This window comes from Etheostoma cragini, chromosome 7, assembly GCF_013103735.1.
Source record: "Etheostoma cragini isolate CJK2018 chromosome 7, CSU_Ecrag_1.0, whole genome shotgun sequence".
NCBI classification, from domain to species: domain Eukaryota; kingdom Metazoa; phylum Chordata; class Actinopteri; order Perciformes; family Percidae; genus Etheostoma; species Etheostoma cragini.
The window spans coordinates 4,406,219-4,415,917 of NC_048413.1; the positions used below are offsets into that span (position 1 = coordinate 4,406,219).

Genomic DNA, 9,699 nt, shown 5'->3' on the forward strand with positions numbered 1-9,699 from the left:
TTCCCCCAGATCATCACAACAGATGAAGCAGAGAGGAGGGGTCATGTGTACGACCGCCAGGGCTCTACCTACCTGTTTGACCTGGACTATGTGGAGGATGTGTACACAGTGGACGCAGCTCACCATGGCAACATCTCCCACTTCGTCAACCACAGCGTAAGTGTCTTCAAACTGTAGAGAATATATGACAGTGTGGTGTGCATCTCAAAGCTTTTTTCTGCTGTTGTATTGCCTGCCATAACATATATAGCTACCACACATCATATCATATCTTGGCCAAATTAAATTTTATCAGCAAAGAACTCAAGATCATTGTTGACCATCACACTATGATGCTCTGTTCCAAATTTTGCAAAGAACACTCAATTAGGGTGCACTGTAATCAAACATTTATTTGTTTTGGCCAATAACTTAATGCATTTCAATGGGAAGTTTGCGATTGAGGTATCTTTGCCACAGTAAATGACAGCAATATGAAACTTGCTTTCTGCAATGAGACTTGGTACCAAATTTGTCAAAGATTGGCTATTAGGGGGCGCCGTAGCCAGCATAGACCAGTTTTGGCCCTATTACTGATTCAATGTCAATGGGATATTTGCAAGGCAATGTATCGCAGACCTTGCGGCTCACACCTCTTGATAATTACCGACGTTAGCTTCCCTACTGTTAAGCTTTGACGCCTGCTTTTGCACGCATCCCCGGTCATCGAGGCGACTTGCACAAGGAGTCTTGGAGCCCGTTATAACTGCTTGCAGTCTTAGTTCATTCTTGTTTTGGAACTGCGTCGCAACTTATAGGAGCTTAGCTGGGAGCTTCACGGAGGCCGCTAAAGTTTGTTAGCTGCCCTACAGCTGTCAGAGTTAGCCTTGATTTCTTATATTACCGTTTAACAGCTGTATTATCAGTAATATGACAATGACAAATCACTAAAATAGTAGTGACAGTGCCTTAGTTATTACTTAGCTAGTTTATGACAAATCCTTTTGACTGCGTTTTCTAACATAATACTTTTAGTTGATATAGTACCAGACAGTCACAAACTGCCTCACATGATAAACATTTGTAAAAATACAGTACAAAAATCAACATCAGAAGAGGCCGACATGTTGTCTCTGCCAATTTCAGAACAAGAAATCAGGGACAATATCCTACAACTTAAAAATAACAAATCCCCAGGAGCGGATGGCTTCCCAAGAGAATATTACAAAGCATTTATAGAAGATATGACCCCGATCTTGTGTAAGGTAAATAAGAAGGCATTGAAGAAGGGAGACCCGCCTGGATCATGGTCAGAAGCAATAATAAGTGTCATTCACAAAGAGAACAAGGACCCGATCCAGTGTACCTCATACCGCCCAATCAGCCTGCTGTGCGTTTTTCTTAAAATTCTTACCTCAATTATGGCAAAATGAATACAAAAAGTCATACATAAACTGTTAAAACCAGATCAGACTGGATTTATTAATAATCGACAAGGTGCGGACAACATCAGGAGGGCTTTAAACTTGCAAACTATTGCAGCCAAAAGGAACACCCCTTCAATGCTTCTCAGCTTAGATGCTGTGAAGGCGTTTGATAGGGTTGATTGGACTTTCCTCCAGCAGACTCTCAGATATATGGGCTTCAATGACAAATTTATTAAATGGATTTGCATATTTTATAAAAACCCTAAATCTAGAGTCAGAGTAAATGGACATTGCTCCAATTTTTTCCCATAGGACGGGTCACGCGACAGGGTGATTCTATCTCTCCTTTGTTTGCCTTAAGCATAGAGCCATTAGCAGAATTAATAAGGTCAAATCCCCTCATACTGGGTATTCCTGATGAGGGATTGGTTCAGCACAAACTAGCTCTATTTGCTGATGACATTTTGTTATTCTTAGAGCATCCCAGGGTCTCTGTTCCTGCACTTTTAAATAGTTTAGATAAATACAGTGCAGTGTCAGGATATAAGATAAATACCAACAAATCGGAAGTAATGATGATTAAGTGGTGAATGGCCCCAGCAACTAGATGATTTGGTATCCTTTAGGAAATCCAAACACGGATTTAGATATCTGGGTATTATTCTGACACCAACACCAGCACAGCTTTATCCCTCCAATTACAACAAACTAATCAAAGAGATCAAACAAGATATAAGTAGGTGGGATTTGCTACCTTTATAACTTTTTGGCCAAATAAAATCAGTGAGGATGAATATTCTACCCAGACTTCTTTTCCTATTTCAATCTCTGCCTATTTATATACCACAATCAACACTTAAGCTTCTCAAAAAACGTATATCAAAATGTATCTGGCAAAATAGAAGACCCAGAATACGTTTAAAAATACTGATTGCAGGGAAGGAAAGGGGTAGCCTGGGTCTACCTAACTTTAAAATGTATTATTGGGCAGCCCAACTCAAAGCAATAGTGGCATAGGTGACCGAAGATGAAGAAAATGGGTGGCTATCCATTGAATAGAATTCCTTGAAAGGGAGACCAATATCTACTCTTCCATTTCTTAGTTAGCAGGCTCAGAAAAAAATAGGAATTAGTAACATCTGGGTCAAGCACACATTGAAGCTGTTGAACAGTGCCCAGAAGCAACTAAAGGGTCTATAACTCTATCGAGGGCCATGCCCATTCTTGGAAACATTGAGTTTCTCCCATCAGTGACGGCTGGAAAATGGGCTGGTTATTAAAAATCAGATGTTTGAGAACAATACATTGCGATCATTCTCACAACTTCAAGAAAAGTTTGACTTGCCCTCAAATGACTTTTATAGATATCTACAAATACGACACTACATCACAAATCACACAGATGGGGCTAGTCTTAATAAAGATCCAACTAGTGTTGAACGGTATTTTATACATATTTCTCAACAAGTGGTTTCAACAAAGCACCAAGTTTCACATCTATCACAGTCTTATAAGAGACACATCAGACAATACCTTCCACATTAAAAGTGAATGGGAATTGGAACTCAATACAATTATAGATAATGACACATGGGAAGATATATGTGAGGCGAGTCATAAAGGGATTGAAAGTCCAATGTGGAAAGAATCTGATTGGAAGATGAGATTTTATGTGACCCCTCTTAAGGTTTCCATGTTTAAAAACAACACCCCCAACACTTGCTGGAGAAACTGTGGTAGGGTGGGAGACCATGCCCACATATTCTGGGACTGTCCAGTGATACAGACATACTGGAAAGACATTAAAGAGGAAGTGGGCAAAATCTTCAAGATGGACTTCCCCTTGGACCCTTTGTTTTTCTTACTGGAGGTAATGCCTGAAGACTTGCTCTCTAAGGACCAAAGCTACATGCTACATATCTTGTTAATGACCGCAAGGAAAATGATTAATATTAATTGGATGAGGCCTGGCCCCCCTACAGTAGCCCAGTGGAAACAAAAAATTAAACAGGTCCACACAATGGAAAATATGACTGCTATTTTACAGCTGAAGGTACCTGTGTTTGTGAAGAGATGGACTGTTGATTTAAAATAATTTAAACATACTGATGTGTAATGGTGTATTTATCCTGCATCTATGTAGTCAATATGGTTGTTGAACGAAGCTCAACACAGGTTGACCCTTTTGTTGTTGTTTTTTTCTTTTTTCTTTTTTTTTCTTCGTTGATTTAGAAAAAAAAAGTTTAATTGTACTGTATTGTGTTGCTAAAATTGCCTGTAATGTTCAATTGGCCAATAAAGTAAAAAAAACACAGTACAAGCCAACAGTAAATAAGTAAGGGAAAAAGGAAAATAATGAATGACCAACGGAAATCAGTCATGCAGTCATTGTTCTATTTGAGCATGGTTAGCCTTTACAACAGAGCATGCAATGCGCCCTGACGGAGGTCTCCTTCAAGCCCAGGCTAATGTGCTAATGAGCAGTGAAGTACATATAAATAACAGGCTGCATTTGAGCATTAAATATTTAAAGATTATTTGAAGATTACAAAATATAACAAATGGAATTCGATTGGTTTTATGGAGAAAGATTGGCAGCTCTGTTGGAGAGTATTTGAAATGTATTGAGTTGTCTTGAAAAGGAGCCGTAAGTGTCTCTGCAGCACCATATCAAAAGAAAGCAGTAGACATCCAGTGACTTGTTGACAATGTTATTTGCATTGATGCATAGCTCCTCCCTTTCTTAGCACACTTTAAAAATATGCGGTTTGATTTTTGCTATTTAAAAGCGCAGTCTGAGAAGCTCCTGACCCAAGTTGCGTTCTTTTTTGCAGTGTAACCCCAACCTGCAGGTATATAATGTGTTCATCGACAACATTGATGAAAGACTCCCAAGAATTGCTCTATTTTCAACACGGGCTATTCGAGCAGGAGAAGAACTCACCTTTGACTACAAAATGCAAAGTAAGTGTCTAAGATTAAGCAAATGTATTCTCATTTTAACACTAGCTGGTCTTAAACTAGCTTTTAAAGGACAGTTGGAGGTATAAAGTTCAGTCTTGTTCTGTGTAATCAGTCTTAAAGAGTTAGCATATGACTAATCACACATGTAGCAATGATATCCAGCTCTTCTTACTAAGGTCAGTTAACAAGCAGATCTCGCCAACAACATAGCGCTTGAATGTAGAGCTTAGCTGATCCTAAGTAGGGATGAACTGATCTGATACTGGATATACTAGTCTCGTGTCCAGCTCTATCTCCATAGCGCTGTGGAGTAAGGTCTGACTACACCACACATACCTTTTGGGATTGGTGAAAAAGATCCTCTGGGCTTTTTGCATTTCTTTAAACCAATCACACTGGTCTTGGGCAGTGGCTCTGCTAAATAGCCTCTGGAAGGAACTTAGTTTTGCAAGTTTTGGGACATCTGGCAGCCGGGTGTCCCAAGACCTTCAAAACTAAGTTTACTAACGATTATCTGGTAAGAAGAAGATGCAGAATTTTCATTGATCCGGACTAGGCCAACACAGACCCAAATATATATATTTAATATTTAATGTATATTTTGCGTCAAAATGAGCCAGTTGAGGTGATTCGGGCATCTGGTAAGGATGCCTCCTAGGCGCCTCCCTTGGGAGTTGTTCCAGGCACGTCCAGCTGAGAGGAGGCCTTGGGGAAGACCCAGGACTAGGTGGAGGGATTATGTCTCCAACCTGGCGGGGAACGCCTCGGGGTCCCCCAGTCGGAGCTGGTTAATGTAACTCGGGAAAGGGAAGTTCTCCTTCAAGGGCACCTAATAAACTCTCTCCCTCCCTTCTTGGCATAGCCATCAGTGCTGAGAAAAATATTTCAGTTGCAAATGGAATCGTTAGAGAATAATGGCAACCCTAGTGTGTGTAGATAGATAGATAGATAGATAGATAGATAGATTATATACTGGAATTTTAATTCCTGTTTCTTTTGACCAGTTTGTTGCTGCACTTTGCAAGTTGCTGGTGCACAATGTATTTTAATAATAAATAACCACTCAGTGAATTTATTTTATATTTGTTACATTCAGTTTGACAAGTTAGCAAAGCAGTGTTTAGGTGCACGTGCAAGGCAAGGGTTTTAGTAAACATATTAACTAGGGCTGTGAAGGTACACCAAACTTACGTTTGATTTGGTTTACAATATTTGACCCACGGTTCGATACAAACTTAGATTCTTCTCTTTTTTTTGGAAATTGGTGTTGTAATACATTTTTTGCCGTTTTGTCAATAATAACATCCCAGTTTGCAACACAGTTATACAAAAGAGACCTTATTTATTGAAAATGATTAATTTCAACGTTAATTGATCCAACCCCAAAGATTCTATTCGTTCAAGTCCTCCAATAGCTCCCTGGAAACAGCAGTGTTCCCCAATCTGTTAAACATGCTGAGGTTCAGTCACTTTTGAAAACCACAATCTAGATCCTAATTATCTCGCTAATAATTACAGACCAGTCTTCAAACTGACCATTCTTTCTAAAATCCCGGAGAAGGAAGGTTTTAACTTGTTTTTGTACAAATGTATGTCATCAAGATACAATTGGTCTTTTACAAAATCTCTGCTACTAAGCTCTGGCCGAAAATGTCATGGCTTCTAAGCCATGACATTTTCCCTGCAGTGAGCTTATAATAACCGCTTTGGTTTAACATTAGGTGTTTACACTTTGCCTCTTCTCTTTCAGCTCACCTCTTTTCTCGGCTCGAACTCAAAAATGTTTCTGTATCGCTGCGCAGTTTAGGTTTTCTTTGAGACTAACATTGCCATATCAACTGATCACTCTCCGACTAAACTTCCGTTTGTTTCCAGTTGACCCAGTCGATACAGAAAGCACCAAAATGGACTCCAGTTTCATTCTTGCTGGGCTCCCCAGTTCTCCGAAGAAGCGGATTCGAGTGGAGTGTCGGTGTGGTTCAGACTCGTGTCGAAAATACTTGTTCTGACAAAGGACCGCTGGGAACACTGACTGCAGTGGAATGATGAGGAACATTCAACAGATTTGTAAATGAATTAATTTTTTTATTTGATTATTGAGGCTGAAATACACCCTCAACATTTTATATGTGAACATGAAAACATGCGATCTAGAATCTCACATCTATGATTTCCTTGAACAGAGCTGCTTGGTTTCCACTGAGTTGAATGCGGCTTCAATGGATTAGTACTTACTTAGTGCTTCATTCCAATGATGTAAAATATCTTTCTATATTTAAGATAAGCATGTCTGTAAGCCCATCCTTACAGAGGGCAGTACACAAAATGAATTGATGTTTACTTTTTGAGTAACTCATGTTCTGTGCTTGCTTTCTCTGAGCTGTATAATGTATTCTATAAGAACATTAAACAGGTAGTTGCCCATGCCTGTTCAGAATTATCTTTTAACAGTGATGGTTTATTTTACCTACTTTGTTTTCTTTTTTTTTGCCAATTCTAATGTCTACCTTGTACTCACAAAGTTAATAGCTGAGACCTGGGAACACATCACTAAAAAGATGTCTGAAGGGTTATTAAACAAGCAGGTTACAAACAAAACTCCAGTTTATTCAAACTTATTTGGAAGAGAAACCTAAGGCAAACTGTAAAGTTATGACTTGAACGGTCGGTTGTATACATCCATTACAGGTTACACACCCACTTCCTGCTTCAGATTTGACCTACTGCGCTTACTGTTTACTGTAGAATGAGGAATTATTAGCAATGTTACTACATTCTCCCGTCCAGTTTGAGCTTTTAAGAACTTCCAACTTTCCAACCTATCTTGACAGTTGGGATCTCTTGACCTCATGTTCCGACATCTTCCTATTAACTTGGTGAGTGCAAACTGGTAGAAAATGACAGACAAAAGTATGAACATTAGATCTAAACCGGAATACAATTTTAAACTATAGTTTTATTGGTCCACTTTTGCCAGCTGTTATTGCTCTAGCAACCTGTGTTGATGTCTGGAAACTCTGCAGTAAATGGCTTCTTTGCATTTTTTTTACTCCTAAATATGACATGGCCATACAGTTGTCATGAAAGTCTCTGGGCAGTTACCAAATTTACTAGAAAAATGGAACTGAAAAACAACCATAGCCACAGTGCCAGTGCTTGGTTTTGCTCATACCAAATACGCTTTGGTTCTTGTACTTCAAATTGCAGGCACATTTTTACACTGTCATCATTTGAATATCCCCAACTGTCCCCATGCCCCATGAAAACTTACATGAGACTCTGTGTCTTAGAAGTCAGTAGGTAAAACTATTGGCATGTTCAAACACAATCCGGGATTAGTTGGAGAATGTTTTTTTCTGACTGTGGTGAACTGTATTATTATTTTTTTTCTTCTTTTTTTTTAGTAGTGAGGGAAGGGGAGGGCGTGGGGAATTACGTTTCTATTAAAGGGTTACTATGCAGTTTTGGCCATTTCTTTGCTTTTTTTTTCACTTTTTGCTCGCAGGCTTCTCTAAAGATCTATCTAGGGGGGAACGACCACCATTCAACTCGGGACAAAAGTCATATAACCATTCCAATGACTCTGAAGCTATTCAGTTAAGGTAAATTAAGCTAAAAAAAACTGCATAGTTCCCCTTTAACTTTCCTTTTTGTCACTCTTGTAACTATGTACAGTATCTATTTTGTGGTCAAATAGGTGATTCTCTTACAGTGTATATTTAAACATTTTAGTTATTGGTAATCCAGTGACTTTCTTATAGGTAGAGAACAAAAACAATGTAAATAAATAGCTTCAAAGTTAACTGCTGCTTTTATGTTTTTATTGTTGCAGTTTGACTCTGTTTTGAATGATTTGGATATGGAGTTAAAACAGTGACGGTAAGTTTTCGCATTGATCCATTGGATTGGATTATATTGTTTTCTAAATGTCGATTTATTATTTAGTAAGATTTTTCCGTTGACTCATATACTTTCAGCAACAGAAAATATAAAATATCAAATGTTCAGTTCTTTAAGGACATGTCTGCTATATCTTTGCTTGTTTTAAATCATACTTTTTAAAATGATCCTTCAGACTTTCAGTGTGAGGGGCGTGGCTTTTCCAAATATCATATTTTAGGGCTATAATTACAGTGACACCATGTGAGCGATAGGAATAGTATTTCTTGAAAAGAATTTGCAAATTATTTTCAGGTATTGGGCCATTGGGTCATTCCAGCTCAGGCATGTTGGAAGCCAACGTTAGTTATCTAGTCAGCAGCTGCATTGGACCGCTCGGTTGCCATCGACATTGCCAGCTGTTGGGGGGTTCCATTGTCATCATAAAGATGGTCAAGCAAACATTTGCATAAACTGTCATATCTTAAGTGAAAATGGTCTGAGGCCATTTGATATGTGTTACCCATGACTTACCTGGGCATTCATTTTCTTCAATATCTTCAACTAAGATCATTGCTTAAAGCATACAGTGTACCATTGAATGAACCGACAAACGCATAATATGCATTCTACATGCACAGAGTCAAGGCCCACTTGGCCTCCCAAACCCAGACTGGGAGCTGGTTCCACAGGAAAGGAGCCTGATAGCTGAAGGCTCTGGCTCCCAACCTACTTTTAAGAGACTCTAGGAACCACAAGTAACTCTAAATTCTGGGAGCACAGTGCTCTAGTGGGACAATAACGTACCAAGAGCTCTTCAAGATTAGATGGGGCTTGACCATTTAGAGCTTTGTAGGTCAGGAGAAGAATTTTACTTTTTTAAAGAAATGTATTGATACCTCCAGATATCCCTATCATCAGCAGATCCACCTCAACTTTTTACACCGATCTCATCTCACTCCAGAAATCATTCTTAATGAATCCTACTGTCACAAATTTGCACTCTTTCTCCCTTTCAGAAAGTGTTTTGCTCCTTATTGACAAAGATCATGAATGTGAAGTGCCATGCATGCCACTTTATTGCCTATGTTGTGACCCTTTCTACATACAGTATATTACAAAATCAAAAGCGTATTTTTATTAAACAGCCTAACTGCTGCAAAAGAATGCTCGCATTACTTTGGGAGTCTTCAACATTCTCCCCAAAATCTCCTTTGTGTTTGTCAATGTTAATATGGTATTTTCTTTGTTAAGGATGTATGGCGCCAACGTAAAATATCATATGTATCTATCTATGCTAATCCACTGTTCGATTTGGAATTTCCATTTTAAGATTGTAATTGAAACAGATTTTTTTTTTGTCCTCCCTTCAGCGCTCGGGGCTGTGCCTTTAGATTTTTTTAAGATCGGAGTTGGGGACTCATTTCAATTTATTTTCAATTTGAAATTA

At 38.7% G+C, this 9,699-nt stretch overlaps 1 protein-coding gene across 1 annotated transcript; it reads left to right on the forward strand.

Moving 5' to 3' along the window:
• Positions 1-8,173, forward strand: LOC117948103 (histone-lysine N-methyltransferase SUV39H1-like; the record flags this gene model as incomplete). The annotated part of the gene is made up of 3 exons (XM_034877576.1): positions 1-156; positions 4,241-4,370; positions 6,246-8,173. Coding segments are annotated over 3 exons (420 nt in total), but the record flags the coding sequence as incomplete, so codon positions are not given.
• Between the last annotated feature and the right edge of the window lie 1,526 nt (positions 8,174-9,699).